Here is a 16325-nt window from a genome sequence, read left to right on the forward strand (position 1 = left end):
CAGCACTATCATCAGTGTATTGTCTGCCATTTAACCTTTTAAACCCTCAATGCTTGACCATATAGGCTCTGTACTTTGTCTGCTCTTTTTTCCCCCTCTACCATCCTTGCTGAAAATAGCAGATCTACAAGCTCACAATGCCTCGCAGCGCGAGGCGTTGTGAGCTTGAAGATCTGCTATTTTTGGCTAAAGTTCTCCTCAAAATAGGGATGTTAGGCTTAAGTGGTTAATGTAAAAATACATAATTTCCAATCACACAAAGATTGCTCTGAGGACCCCCCTAGGGGTCCCGGACCCCCCGTTGAAGACCCCTGAGCTAATGCATACTGTATGAAACTAGTGGTTCTTGAAATGGAAGAAGGTTGAGAAAAAGGTTTGCGTACAGGCCCCGATCTCACCTCGCAGGCCCTCTCCGATCCCCAGGGCCAGCCCATCCTTGGTCCACTGGACGATGCCCGTGTAGTTGAAGACCACGCAGGACAGGGCCACCTTCTCTCCCAGCACCACCGACTGGTCTGCTGGCTCCTGGGAGAAACGCACGCACCAGCCTGGAGGAGACGCACACAATTCGGTTCGATTCAATTCAATGCAATTCAAAGGGCTTTATATTGGCATGAGAAAACATACGTTTACGTTGCCAAAGCAAAAGCGGAACAATACAATCAAAACAAAATGATTACGTTCAATTAAAAGGGGATAGAAATGATGTGTACACAGATGCTGTTACATAGCAACTGAGGGAAGTCTAACTTACTAAACCATGCTGTACGAATTGTGCATTTGCTGTTGGAAATAGTTAGCCTATATATATATCCACATAGGAAAGGTTAGCTTGGGATAAGCTTTTGCAAAGTTCTGCATTGTTTGTATGTATGGTGTTTCTACAAATGTTCCACACACGCACGCACGCATGGCACGCACGTGCACGCACGTGCATACACACGCACGCACGCACGCACGCATGCACACACGCACGCACGCACGCACGCACGCAACAAGCACACACAGTAGGATTAAAACCACCTGTTTTGAGAATGTCTTTATACAGGCAACAAAAAGAAAATGCAAACAATTGAATAGCTCATTGCGATGCGAGGCATTGTGAGCTTGTTGTAGACTGGCTATTTTCAGCATTGCTCTGCAGAAGTCTAGCCGTCTAGAAGAGGGTCTGTTTTTCTGTCTGTCTGCGTGTCTCTCGCAAAACTGCTGGACTGATCAGCACCTGTCAGTGTGCACCTTCGTGTGCACACAGGCGTTGTGAGCTTGTAGATCAGCTATTTTCACAATCCTTATCTGTGGAACCGAGTCAAACTACATGTAATGCATCAACTCCTACAATTCCAAGTGCTTGTCAGGGTTGGGGGTCCCCAGTTCAAATAGGATTATTTTGGGGGGTCGCTGCCTTAAAAGGTTGAGAACCACTGCCATAGACGACTGATATCACAGGCTGGCCACATGAACCAAGAACCCAGATCGACATTGGAGACATGCTGTTCCCATTCAATTTGCATTCATTGTTTTTACATTCAAAGCAAAATTCAGACGTCCACATTCCAACAAAGCATCTACACACAGAAAAATAAAGGTGCCAACTGGAACCAAAACTGGTTCTTGGAGTGATGCCATAGAATAACCATTTTTTGTTCCAGAAAGAACCTTTCAGACCATTTATTTGAATGGTTCTATAAAGAACCCAAACCCCTTAAACTGTATAAACTTCATCAACCGGCTGAAATGTATTTGTTGAAAATAGCAGATCTGCTATTTTCAATTAATGTCTGGCTATTAAGACATGGTTTAAGAGTTCAAAGGTTCCTCAAAGAACTTTGACAAAAAAAGGTTCTCTAGAACTAGATGAAGTGCCGGGCCCATGAAGAACCATTCGCTAGATCAATATGGTTCTTTAGTAGTTGATGGTTCTTTGTGGAACCATATAGCATTTTGAAGAACCTTTTAAGAACCATTATCTTTCTGTCTCTACGCTATTCTAACTCTGCTCTTTTCTATTTCGATTGTCTTTCTATGAGATGAGGTAGATGGAGAGATGGTTTCAGAATACCACAGTGAAGACAATACAGGCTTTTCTCTACTTTACGTGTGTGAACCAATATACATCTGGTTTTCTTTGCTTAACTTTTAGGTTTCATTTCACTGATTGATCATGGTTTTACCGTCACATCGTTGCTCCAGAAGTGTTTTTTGTCATGGAGTTATCTTTCTTTCCTTATCTTTATGGCTTCTGGAGAGCCTTCTACCAGTGTATATATCTTTTATTTAATGCGGATATTGGGGGGGGGGGGGCAGTTGAGGACATGGTCAGGGCCCACAATAACATTTCTGAAGCAAAGATTTTGTTTTGTTGGAATTCTGCTGGAACTCATTTCCTCACAGAGAAGATATAGTCCCCAGAACACATCAGGCTATTGCACATTTTTGTACTGTATCTTTAGTTTTTGCAGACATAATGCATGAGGAGGTAAATGAGTTGCCAAGCACATGCACTAGTATGAGTCTGTGTTTACAGTTCAGTATTGTACTTTACAGTACATGCACTGTATGCATACGTGATGTGAAGGCACTGACATGATGATGGTGTGCGTGTGCATGTGTGTGCGTGTGCGTGCACGCGCGTGTGTTCTCACAAGAGAAATGGTTTTATGGTTAGGGCTGAAATTATGGTGGATTTATCATTAGTTGCACGGCATCGTTGTGTACCGAAAATAGCAGATCTACAAGCTCACAATGTTCCACACGTTCCGCACAACGTGAGCTTGTAGATCGGCTATTTTTCTACATGGCAGAACATGATATATTTTTTAAATGCATTCATAAGACATCACCGTCCTAAAATTGTTATGTCCTCCCGAGCGCACTAATACAAACGTGTGCATGCGTGCGTACGTGTGCACGCGCTCGTGCCAAATATTGTGCCATTTTGTAAGCACACGGCTTGTGCGAGAAAAAACAAAATCATGGGTAAGCTGCGGAACAGCCTCCTCTTTTCTCATCTTCCTACAAAAGATGTGCTTACATGCACAGTTCCCGCGCAGACAAAAGCCTTGTGGCGGGCGTCGCGTCGCCAAAAACACCAATTAAACGAAACGAGAAAACACGTTGGGCTGCGAGGGGGCCATGCGCACCACGCTTAACCCATTGAATCCGGGAACGCATCTGTGTGTCATTTTAAGATTTCTTTGGCTATTCAAAAATAGCAGATATACAAGCTTGTAGATCTGCATTTTTTTGAAAAATCATCGAAAATGTGTCCAAATCTTTAAATATATATATTTTTAAAGCGAACATTTGTAAAATATTTTTTTTCCAGGGACCCCCAGAAACAAAGATTTGAGTTACAAAAAATATATGAATATTCAAAGATTTTCACAAATGTTCTATTTTTTTCCCAAAAATAGCTGATCTACAAGCTCATAGTGCGGCACTCGGTGCCGCACTATGAGCTTGTAGATCTGCTGTTTTTGAATAGCCCCAAAAAAATCTTAAAATGACACACAGATGCGTTCCCGGTCTTAATGGGTTAAAGCCTGATTTGTGCCTAGTTGAAAATAGGCAATCTGCAAGCTCACCGCGGGTCGCGGTGGGGACGCGTCGTGAGCTTGTAGATCGCCTAATTTCGATGCACGGCACGGGCCCGGCACTGTAAACCGAGAATAAATCACTCAGGGATAACAACACTGGAATAAGGAACTATTTGTCAGGTGAGGGGGGAGGGGGGGGGAGTGGGGGGGGAGCAGAGTGCTGTTTTCATTCGTTTGCATCATCAGGTAAAATGGTTTCATATTCCACTGGCACTCTTGCAGGAGGGCGCATTAATTAAGGGGGATGGAACCAAACCGGAGTGTGTGTGTGTGTGTGTGTGTGTGTGTGTGTGTGTGTGTGTGTGTGCCGCAGATGACATGGTGCATATAAATGTACTGCATTTACACATACTGTAGTGAGACGCACACGCCGGCCGCGTGCACCGTCCACACACACACACACACACACACACACACACAGCGCCGTACACACAGTGCGTGATTATACTGTACACAACACACGTGCATGCACGCACATGCACGCGCACGTGTGTGCGCACACACACACACACGCGCACACTCACACTCACACGCACACACTCACACACACACGCACACAGCTAACACAAACTTCAATCATACACACGCACATGCACGTCCTCCACCAACTTGGCATGTTAATGCACATATTGAGACGTACTGTACACTATTATACAGTATATGCATGTTGTGCAATCTAGCGTACATGCTAACCTTGTTATGCACACACACACACACACACACACACACACACATGTGCACGCACGCACGCACGGCGCACGCACACGCTTGCACACGTGCGCGCGCACAGAGTTGGTGTTTGTCTTCCTGGGGGCTATTCTTTTCTTGGATCACGGTTAAAACAATCCTATTAGCTAATTAAGGCAGAACGGGTTAATAAAGAGGGTCCGGGGCGGGGAGGGGGGGGGGGGTGTGGGGAGGGAGGATCTCATGGGGATTCAGACACAAAGCGCTCCAACAAACGGGGGAGATTTCCTGATTTGTCAGGAGGATTACGGGAGCCGTCACGTTATTTCCACGGGAAGGCTCCTTTATAATGAAGTATTAAAAAGAAAAAAAAGTCTTTATTCTTCTGTGACTCCACTTTGATGTTGTAACATGGTTCTCCTCTGTAGTGGCTTCGTATAAACGATGGATATCTTGATTTCAGCGGTGCCGATAGCAGGCTTATAGCGCGTTCTTAAAATGTAGTTGCTCTTTTTTTCTGCAAATCAATGGGATTTTCATATTATTGTCATTACGTGGAGCGTGATTGGTTTCTTATCAAGGCGTCTCTTATCACACCAAAAAAATGACTTTAACAAGGCTAATCATTGTTCTACATGCACCCAGACACAAACAGATTTCATATCCTGCAGGGCGAGACATTCCAAAATATAAAACTATAAAGAATTTGGAAAATGGTCTTAACCCTTTAAGACCGGGGAACGCATCTGTGTGTCATTTTAAGATTTCTTTGGGCTATTCAAAAATAGCAGATATACAAGCACTCGGTGCCGCACTATGAACTTGTAGATCTGCTATTTAAAAAAAAAAATCTAATATTTGCTTCTTGGGATTCTACAAATGTCTTCTAAATCCTACTTCTTTTCTTTTTGGAAAAACGTATGTTTCTATATCAGTGGTTCTCAAACCTTTTCATGTCAAGGACCCCCAAAATGTATTTGGCCGCGGACCCCCATATTAAAATATGTTGTTCCAGGGACCCCCAGAAGCAACTTGAGTTAATTTGAGCTAAAAATGTATGTATATTCAAAGATTTGCACACATTTTCACGATTTATTTAAAAAAAATAGCCAAATAAATCTAAAAATGACACTTTCCCGCCCGGTTGTAATGGGTTAAATAAGGTAAAGTACATTCACGCCACATCATTATCAGACTTAAATTTACCCTTCAACTTCTTATGGCCAAAATGCCGGGCTATACTGTAGGCCTTATACGTCCTACAGCTTTTGTAGCAATGTGTAGGAATTGTAGAAACATTAGTCGAATGTTCAAGCACGTTCTAATCATGCATACTTTACATTACTTAAAGGACGACTTCACAACTTTTCAACCTATCTTCATATAATTGGTCCTCACTAATACTCATGATAAAATGGTACCATTTTTTTTCACTTGGTCTGTGTCTCGTAGGACAGTCCAGAAACCGTCTACCAGTGACATCATCGTTAGGCAGGATTTTTTTTTTCCAACAAGATTTCAAGTTTATTATTTAGATTTTTATTAACGCAAGAACAATGGCTTCTATCATTGCATTGCAACTTTCCAGGAATAGAAAGCCTGCAGTTTCTATTAGCTTGGATTCCTCATCGATGATGTCACTGGTAGATGGTTTCTGAACTGTCCACAGCCCTCCTCTGAGACACAGACCGAGTAGAAGAAAATGGTACCATTTTATCATGAGCATTAGTGAGGACCAATTATAGAGGACCAATTATATGAAGATAGGTTGAAAAGTGGTGAAGTCGTCCTTTAATCACTGTTTTCCAACTATTTTATTTTGGGGGAAAAAATGCCAATTTAACATCGATGTGCCCTCTCTTCCTTGGTGCCCACTATTCCTGTTACCCCGAAAGTGGCCATTCTACAAGCTCACTAGCGTTGTGAGCTTGTAGATCGGCTATTTTTGGGGGTATATAAATCAGGCTTTAGTGGTTATAGGGTACAGTACATGTACTGTAGCTCTCTCCTGGACTGACAGAATCCTGACAGTGTCTACTCTCTTCTATATACTGTGTGCAGGCACTGTCTGTCTGCCTCCATAAAGAGAATACTAAGCAGACCGGCCTGCCAACTCTCTCCCGGAAAAGAAAGAAGGGAGAGAGGAGAGAAAAAAAAATAAAAGAAAAGAAAAAGTTTTACAGCCTCGGATTAACCCATTAAGACCGGGAACGCATCTGTGTCGTGTTTTTGGGGATTTGAGCTAAAAAGCATTATTTTACATGTTGGGCTATTCAAACATAGCAGATATACAAGCTCGTAGCGCGGCACCGAGTGCCGCGTTACGAGCTTGTAGATCTGCTATTTTTTTAAATATCGTGAAAATGTGTGCAAATCTTTGAATATATATATTCTTTTCAAGCGAACTCAAATCTTTGCCCCTGGGGGTCCCTGGAACAAAATCTTATGAGATGGGGGTCCGCGGCCAAATATATATAATGTTGGGTGGGGGTCCTTGACATGAAAACGTTTGAGCACCACTGATATATAGAAACATACGTTTTTCAGAATTCTGTTGGGATTTACAGTAGAAGACATTTTGTAGAATCGGCTTCAGCTCTTAACGGATTAAAATACTATGCCGTCACCCTTGCACCAGGCATTGGTAATTCAAAATAGGATATCACAGTTAGTCATCAAAACCCACCAGCAGAGAGGAGATAAAATGTTGTTGATTTATCTTGTGATCCCGCGCCAACAGGGGCTTGTTTGTTTGTTTGTGTGTCTGTCTGTGAGCTACTTTGCAGGGGAAAAAAAAGAGGCTGCACTGAATGTCGAGAGACTTTCCGCAACGGTGGGCAGTGAGTGGTCTCTATAGTCTATATAGATCAACTGATTACAGTACATTCTGGGGGTTAACTGGGTCAAGATCAAAGGTCACAGATAGACGTGTGTTTTTCGGCAATATATCTTAGTCAGAAATTGTGTGTGTGTGTGTGTGTGTGTGTGTGTGTGTGTGTGTGTGTGTGTGTGTGCGTGTGCGCGTACTACCATTGGCAATTCACAATGTATTCCTGTCATTACCTTTCACACCGTAACGTTGATTAAGGGCCGTGTGCAGACTTGTGTTGACTTAAAGTTGAGTTATTTCTGAGCTATAAACCTACCTGTTGAAGACTAGGGTTGAGAGTTTTGGAGGCCAAGGTTATCAGTCAAAATGACATATTTACACATTGCCCTCTTGCTGTATTTTGGGTGTTTTTACTGTTTGTTTTTGGTAGTCCCAAAAAACGTCCCCGTCTACCAAAGCAAACAGTGAAATCATCAATACACAGCGAGAGGGCAATGTGTTTCTGCAGGTAAACATCACCACACTAACTCTGCTTGGCTGATAACTGCTGATGGAGATAGAGGGAAACGATTGGTAAAATATGTATTTATTGTTTGGTCGTATAAACCAGTGGTTCTCAAAGTTTTTCATGTCAAGGACCCCCAAAATTATATGTATTTGGCCGCCGACCCCCATCTCAAAATAGTTTGTTCCAGGGACCCCCCAGGACATTTGCCAGAAATATCCAATCTACAGTCAAGCTCACAACGTTGTGATCAGCTACTGTTATTTCTGTCGAAGATATTCGGTGTAGAAGGAAACAAAGAGCAGACTGAAGTACAGTTGAAACTCAGGTCCGTTTCACTAAGATCAGATGGTTTAAAGGGATAGTTCACACCCAAAATAGCATATTTTTTCTATCGATTAGTCACCCCATGGAGACTTGAATTCATGGATATATATTTTTTTTTGTCGCATTCCTAAGCCAATAATTTGATGACCGGCAGCAGTTCCGGTATAGGAGACACAAGGAGTCTCCTGTGTGTCTCCTATACCGGAACCGCTGCATACCGGTCCGCTGGTCATCAAATTATTGGCTTAGGAATGCGACAAAAACACAAAAATATCCATGAATTCAAGTCTCCATGGGGTGACTAATCCATAGAAAAAAAATCATTTATTATTAAGTGTTTAACAACTTGAACGCCAGCAGCACGTCTATTCACCAAAAATAGCCGATCTACAAGCTCACGACGCGTCGCAACGCGACGCGTCGTGAGCTTGTAGATCGACTATTTTTGGCAAAGAGATTTGGTGTAGAGACGAGGGGGGGGGGGGGGAAACGATCCAAGTACAGTAACTCAAGTCCAGTTTTTTCCTGCCTGCCCGGCACGGTACCATTTGTTCACTGTGTAGTGTCACCGGTGACTTATGAGCGCAAGGCGTGTTGCAGTGTGCGTGCATCCCTGAGGAAGAGCGGCTGAAACAATGGCTGCTGGCGGCGTGTGGAACAAAGGTCAACGTTGAGACTCTGAAAATGTTGATCCGTGTGAGGTATTTAAACTCTTACATAAGACATTGCATGGTTGTCGCATTGCGATGCACCGTGAGCTTGTAGATCTGCTGTTTTTTTTCTTCCCGCTATTGATGTTTGACAATTTTCTGGAAAATCTTATCGCCTGTAATTTGCGTAAATATAGGGACACCTATTTATATAAAGTGGTTAAGGTTATAAGAACCTGCAGCATGCACATAATACTGTATTGTTCTGTTTCACAGTGAAATGCAGTGGTGGAAAGTAACTAAGTACATGTACTCAAGTACTGTACTTAAGTACAATTTTGAGGATTTTTTTACTTTACTTGAGTATTTCCAATTTTCAGTCCTTTTACTTCTACTCCACTACATTGCAAAGGCAAATATTGTACTTTTACTCCACTACAAGTGTTACTAGTATACTTAAGTTACGAGTTACTTTGCAGATACAAATGATTATTTCACAAAATATACATTAACCACTTTAGCCCTATTTTATACAGAGGGTATTTGAAAAAATCTACAAGCTCGCAACGCGTCGCGACGCGTTGCGAGCTTGTAGATCTGCTATTTTCAAACATTTTAGTACTTTTCCTTTAGGTACTTTAAGTATATTTTGATGCCAATACTTTTGTACTTTTACTCAAGTAACAATTTGAACAAAGGCCTTTCACTTGTAACAGAGTATTTCTACATTTCTGCAGTATTGATACTTTTACTCAAGTAAAAAAATGAGAGTACTTTTTCCACCACTGGTAAAATGTTAGAGCATACACACACACGCGCACACACACACGCACACACACGCACACACACACGTACGTGCGCGTCTGTTCTTTTCCCAAGGCTACAGTGAAGGCCACGTGATAATGACCTGTGGTCTTATCGACGTTGTTGGACAATAAAGTGTGTGAGGGCAGTAAAAAAAAAAGAAAAAAAAGAAACAGGGCAGTCTGCTCTGCTGGCTGTTTTCCTATAAAGAGGAAGACATCAGCCTGCCAGCCGCCAAGGGACAGAACCTTGATGTGCTGCCGCTATCCACGACTATATAATATAACATGAGTGATTTACATATGGGTCACGTTATGCATGATTTATGCAGAATCTTCCTCAGCTTTTACAAGTTTAGACCATGGAGGCCCCCCTCCTCAAATGTACCAGTCTCTATACAGAACAACACAACGCACTCACTCCCCTGTGGGAGAGACTGCTTCGTGTGTGTGTGTGTGTGTGTGTGTGTGTGTGTGTGTGTGTGTGTGTGTGTGTGTGTGTGTGTGTGTGTGTGTGTGTGTGTGTGTGTGTGTGTGTGTGTGTGTGTGTGTGTGTGTGTGTGTGTGTGTGTGTGTGTGTGTGTGTGTGTGTGTGCCTGTGTGTATGCACGCTGTATATCTGTGCTTGTGCGCCTATGTGCATTAGCTCTTACTGTATGTGTATGCGCCCAAGAGCATGTTTGTGTGTTTATTGCATGATCGGCGTCTATATGTCATGCCCTGTGTGTGTGTGTGTGTGTGTGTGTGTGTGTGTGTGTGTGTGTGTGTGTGTGTGTGTTTGTGTGTGTGTGTGTGTTTGTGTGTATTTCTATACTTGTCAGGACCATATTATGTCCCCACAAATATCATCAAATGTTTTTACAGTTAAAAAGATGTTTTACAGTTAGATTTAGAATTAGGGAAAAGATACAGGTCAGGATTAGACATTTAGAAGTTAGGTTTAGAGTTAAGAGTTAATGCCTGATTTTTCTACTTAGTTGCACGCTGGCGTTGTGAGCTTGTAGATCTGAATTCTTCTGGCTTTTGGTTTGCGAAAAAAAAAGTGAAAAAAATGTAATGCTTTATGGCATTCATAAAATTGCTATCCCAAAAATGTTATGTTGATGTCCTCATAAGTATAGTAATGCGTGCGTGTGCGTGCGTGTGCGCGCGTGCGTGTGTGTGTGTGTGTGTGTGTGTGTGTGTGTGTGTGTGTGTGTGTGCCAGCCTGCAGCCAGGACTCTCAGATTGTGTCAGAGTCTCACTGACAGAGAACAGAGATGTAATTAACCCTACGGGGGTCCTACCCCCCCCTTCCCCTCCACATCTCCTCCTACATCCCTCCCTCCTTCCTCCACTTCCGTCTCTCATCTCCACTTCCTCCTCGTCCATCCCTCTCTCATTCTCTCTCTCTCTCTCTTTTTAGTATATCCCCTGCCTCCCTCTCTCCCTCCCTCCCTTCCACTGCCTCCCCCCTTTTCATTTCCTCCCTCTCCTCCTCTCTCTCTCTCTCTCTCTCTCTCTCTCTCTCTCCCTCTCCCTCTCTAACCACCTCTTCTTCCCTCCTTCCTTCAACGCCCCCAGTCTCTCCCCTGCCTCTTTTATCCCCCCTCCTCCCTCCCTCCCTCCTTCTTTTCCTCGATTTCTCCTTCCTATCCCTCGCTCCGGGAGGTGAGGAGGACTTCCACCCCGCCCCCCTCCTCCTCCTCCTCCTCGATACGCCGCTGCTCAAATTCCCTCTCTTGCTTCTCCCTGGGCTCTCCTTCCCTCTCTCTCTCTCTCTCTCTCTCTCTCTCTCTCTCTCTCTCTCTCTCTCTCTCTCTCTCTCTCTCCCCCTCTCTCTCTCACTCTCTGTATTTCATCACTCTTTCCAGGCTCTTTGTTCTAGGGACTGTCATCTCTCTCTTTCTTACACTTTTCCCAGACTTTCTCTCCCTGCTCCTCCATGTACCTCCGTGTCTCTATTTTGCTCACTCTTTGCCTGCTGCCTTTCTCCCCCCCCTCCACCCCGACCCCCCCCTTCCCTCTTGTGTGTCACCCCACCCCCCATCGTCCTTCTTTCCTCCATTTCTCCTCCTGTCTCTCCTTCTTCACGTCTTTGCCTCCCTCTGTGCCTCGGTACCCTGGGGCTAATGTTACCGTGTAGGTACGCTGTTGGTCCTCTCTGTCTCACACACACACACACACGCACACACGCACACACGCACGCACGCACGCACTTGCGCGCGCACATTGCGTAATGACACGGCGGCATGGTGATAGAGAGATAGATTCTCAATAACAGCCTCACAGTGTCCAGACATATTATCTTTAAACCATTAAGAACGGGAACGCATTTGTGTCATTTTAAGATTTCTTAGGCTATTCAAAAATAGCAGATATACAAGCTCATAGCGCGGCACTCGGTGCCGCGCTATGAGCTTGTATATCTGCTATTTTTGGGGAAATCTTCGAATATATATTCTATATTTTATGTTTTAATCAAATATTTATTTCTTGGGGGGGACAAAATATTTTGGGATGGGGGTCCATGGCCAAATACATATAATTTTGGGGGTCCTTGACATGAAGAAGCTTGAGAACCACAAACATAAGTTAAGTAACATAAGTTTTTCAGAAAAAGACATTTTGTAGAATATCGGAACCTCAGGCCTTAATGGGTTAATACATATTATGCTTGTTGTGTGTGTCCTTGGCTTCACCGTGGCATTAGCCTGTTGTTCACTACATTCACCTGGGTGTGTTTTGGTGTAGCAGAGCTACACCAGACCAAGGGTTCAAGCTCACTAGAACATTTTTTAAGATGATCTTTGGGTTGTTGTGGTTCTAAAACATTGTCATTTCAAGGACCCCCATAACTCTGAGAGTATACGAATGGAACTAAATTCCATGTGTATACACTCTCAGAGTTACAGACCGTTCCATTCCATTTAGAACCCCCTGAAGGAACCCTGCTGGACCCCACTTTGAGAACCACTGTCTTATACGGTATTTGTCAGTTATTATCATTCAGGAAGGTGACAATATAACCTATATGATGTTATCCTGTATGTATGCTAACTGGTTTGTGGCTCCGGAGTATGAAACTCAGAGACAGACAGTAAGATATACTGTATAAGATACTGTTCACACATTATAGGTACTGAATAGAAACTATTCAGTACCTATAATGTGTAAACAGTATCTTATACGGCATTGGTTCTCAAAGTGGGGTCCGGGGACCTCCAGGGGTCCTTGGGGGCGTACCAGGGGGTCCCCAGTGAAATGTGTTAAAGTGTCGGAATCATTTTAACCCCTTTATTACTTTGGCTATTCAAAAATAGCAGATCTACAAGCTCATAGAGCGGCACTCGGTGCCGCTCTATGAGCTTGTAGATCTGCTATTTTTGAAAAATCGTGAACATTTGTGCAAATTTTTAATATTTTTAAAGCAAACGTTTGTAACTCAAATCTTTGCTTCTGGGGGTCCCTGGAACACAATATTTTGAGATGGGGGGGTCTGCGGCCAAATACATATCATTTTGAGGGTCCTTGGACATGAAAAAGCTGAAGAACCACCGTTATACAGTACATGGTATAGATACTGTAAAAGACACTGTATAGATACTGTAAAAAGACACTGTACACGTATAGATACTGTATGAGATACTAACTGTATATATGCACATTATACAAGGCATGGGAAGCGGTATTCTCTTCAGGCGTTCTGTGATGATGGCCCACTGTGCCACAGCAGCTGAAGAAGCTCTCTCTCTCACAACACAGAGCTTGCAGATAATGTTGCATCCTCAGACTTTCTCTAACCGCAGAAGGAGCACTTAACTCCGTACTGTATATTAATATTTAACTCGATATGTACAGTACAGAGCAAATTACCACTGCTGCGATTCCAACATTTGCATACAAATTATATTCCCACGGCAAATTCACACAACAGAGGTTAACCCTTTCAGACCGAGAAACGCATCTGTGTCGTTTTAAGATTTATTTGGGCTATTCGAAAAATAGCAGCTCTACAAGCTCATAGCTTGTAGAGCTTGTAGATCTGCTATTCTTTTTGAAAAATCGTGAAAATGTGTGCAAATCTTTGAATACCTATTTTTCCATAGCGAACATTTTTAACTGTTACAACTTCTGGGGGGTCCCTGGAAAAGAATAATTGAGATGGGGGTCCGCGGCCAAAATTCATATAATTTTGGGGGTCCTTGACATGAAAAAGTTTTAGAACCATTGATTACAGCAACATATTTTTTTTAGGATTTAGAAGACATTTGTAGAATCCCCAGAAGCAAAGATTTGAGTTACAAATGTTTGCTTTAAAAAATATATATATTCAAAGATTTGCTCAAATTGTCAATATTTTTCAAAAATAGCAGATCTACAAGCTCATAGCGCGGCACTCGGTGCCGCGCTATGAGCTTGTATATCTGCTATTTTTTAATAGCCGAATAAATAAAAAAAAGACACAGATTCTTTCCCGGTCTTAATGGGTTAAGTGTTTGTAATGTTTGAATGCATTATGCACCCTGGGGTGGAGAGTGTATACTCTTATAATGTCGATAGAAAATCACACACATGCATGTTGTACACAGCAACAGCCTCAGTGTTAATTTAACTAAGTGTGTTCAAATGCACTGGTAAAGGGGTCCGTCTTTACAATGACAATTTGTGCTTTTTAGCTTCAGGCACTCTTATCGAGACGAGTCACTATTACAATCAGAGCAAAATTAGATTAAAGCTTAATTAATTTTTACACATACACAGTAAAAAGATCTCTGTGTTAAAGTGTCCATTTATTACTCAGAGAATGTACAAATGTAACCGAATGGACCCTTACGGTTCTGCTTAGTTACATTCGTTCACTCTGCGACGCCGTAGGAAGCCATTCCCAGTTGGGGGGGATATATTTGTACCGGCCCACATGCACTAGCGCCCGCGATTTTTTTCACTGTTATTCCCCTTTTATTTTGCGGTTATTCCCCTTTTATTTCAGTTTTTTATTACTTTAATTCGGTTAATTCGGTACCAAAAATGTAGAGGGGGGGTGGGGCCGCTCTTCCACCTTCAAGCACCTCACACAGCTGATCGTGAGGCTTTTTTTTCCTCCTCTTTTTCCCCGTGGCCTCGCAGCCCAAGTACCGGTTCGCGGCCCACGCGAGGCCGCTCCGCGGCCCACGGGGGACGAATCCCCCCCGTTCCTACGGCCCTGTTCTGCGTTCACACTGGCCGCTTCAAAGTTACAGGCTACCTACCATTCTTTTTCAATGGAAGCCAAGCAACATGAAGATACAAAGATACATCCGACATGCGTTGCTGCTACAAAAGCTACAACGGCTGCAAAGCTACAAGAACGTTCAGCTGGTTTCAACTTGAGATACAAATCTACAAATATCAACTTAGATTGTAGCTTTGTACATTTTGTAGCAGCTATTTTGTCACTGGCTTCCATTGAAAATGAATGGTAGACAGTAGATTTGTATCTTCATGTCACTGGCCTCCATTAAAAATGAATGGTAGCCTGTGGCTTTGTAGCTGCCAGTGTGAACGGGAACGCTGCATCACAAGTTAAATTAACTCTTTTTTTAAAGGATGTTACTGGGCATAACTGTACATTGATTAAACATTAAAATGTTATCTGTGGTTATCACCTGGTTATCAGCTTTTATACTGGACACTAGTGCGTTCAATAAATAAGTGCAAAGGTCAGAGCCGTACACTTATAACCACATGAACCTCGATCGGCTATGGAAGGCTCTCGCTCTGCACGCGCCTCACGACGCTCAATCCCGATTCTGACACTGTGCCTAACTGTGGTTAACGTACAATGCCAATCTCCCAACTGATTTCACCCTGGGTGAAATTTGATGTAGTAGAGTGTAGAAATGTCCTTGGGCAATACACTGAACCCTACATTGCCTCCAATGAATCGGTCGGCACTAGCTTGCCACCATTGGTGTGTGAATGTGGGAAAAGTGAGGACGCTGGCGTCGACTGTTCGCCGCTTCACCTCCCAATGCCCCCCCTGTATGAATGAATGAACTATGGTAAAGTGCTTTGAGCACTTGGAAAAGTACTATAAAAATGCAATTCATTATTATTATGATCTTGCGTCCAACCGTTGGATCTCAACCGATGGGGTTGAGAAAAATGGATGGCCGCATTCCTATGCGTGAGTAAAGAGGTGCGTGGTCGGTGAGGTGTGTAACCCTAAACTCCCCAGGCGTGAGTGCTTGTCCCCACCGCCCGCCCCCCCCCCCCCCCCCCCCCCCGCGCGGCACACCGCGCTGACCCCCCTCCTCATATTCACATCCCTGCTGTGCCCTCAGGTTATGAATCGCCCCCATTCCAACCAACACACAACACATGGCCAGGGGAGAGCATATGGTGTGTGTGTGTATACTGTATGTGTAAGGTGTAATGTGTACGCATGTGTGTGTGTGCTTGCGTGCGTGTGCATGTGTGTGTGTGTGTGTGTGTGTGTGTGTGTGTGTGTGTGTGTGTGTGTGTGTGTGTGTGTGTGTGTGTGTGTGTGTGTGTGTGTGTGTGTGTGTGTGTGTGTGTGTGTGTGTGTGTGTGTGTGTGTGTGTGTGTGTGTGTGTGTGTGTGTGTGTGTGTGTGTGTGCCATTTTCAGAAAAGGCAGCATATAATACAAAAGGTGGATTGGAGGGAAAAGGAGAGTGTAGAGGAGTTTTATAAAGAGAGCAATGACAAAGAAAACATTACGTATACCGTATGAGGGCCGACCTAATTAATGCATTATTAATGCTTTGACGCCTTACCTTATTAGCGGCGCTAATTAGGCTTTCGCCATTAACGCGCTCATGCCTTTTTGACCCTTTGAAGCATCTGTATACTGTAGGTACTGGGTATATACAGTATAAGCTCCATTGTATCAGTGTCTAAACATGGGTTTAGAACAGTGGTTCTCAAAGTGGGGGTCCTTGGCC

The 16325-nt window shown here is 43.4% G+C and overlaps 1 protein-coding gene across 4 annotated transcripts in view; it reads right to left on the reverse strand.

Annotated features, from left to right (window-relative positions):
- Positions 1–16325, reverse strand: part of LOC311045298 (kin of IRRE-like protein 1) — a 122747-nt gene that overhangs the window by 53974 nt on the left and 52448 nt on the right. For 2 of the 4 annotated variants that reach the window (XM_084057119.1, XM_084057117.1), the window contains exon 2: positions 399–548. In XM_084057119.1, the coding sequence (XP_083913245.1) occupies positions 399–548 (150 nt within the window). Of the gene's footprint in view, positions 1–383; positions 549–16325 lie in introns of all 4 variants that reach the window. The other 2 variants (XM_084057118.1, XM_084057116.1) reach the window with 1 other exon arrangement.

The sequence above is a fragment of the Gymnoscopelus microlampas genome (genome assembly GCF_963454915.1).
Source record: "Gymnoscopelus microlampas genome assembly, chromosome: 5".
In the NCBI taxonomy this organism is placed as follows: domain Eukaryota; kingdom Metazoa; phylum Chordata; class Actinopteri; order Myctophiformes; family Myctophidae; genus Gymnoscopelus; species Gymnoscopelus microlampas.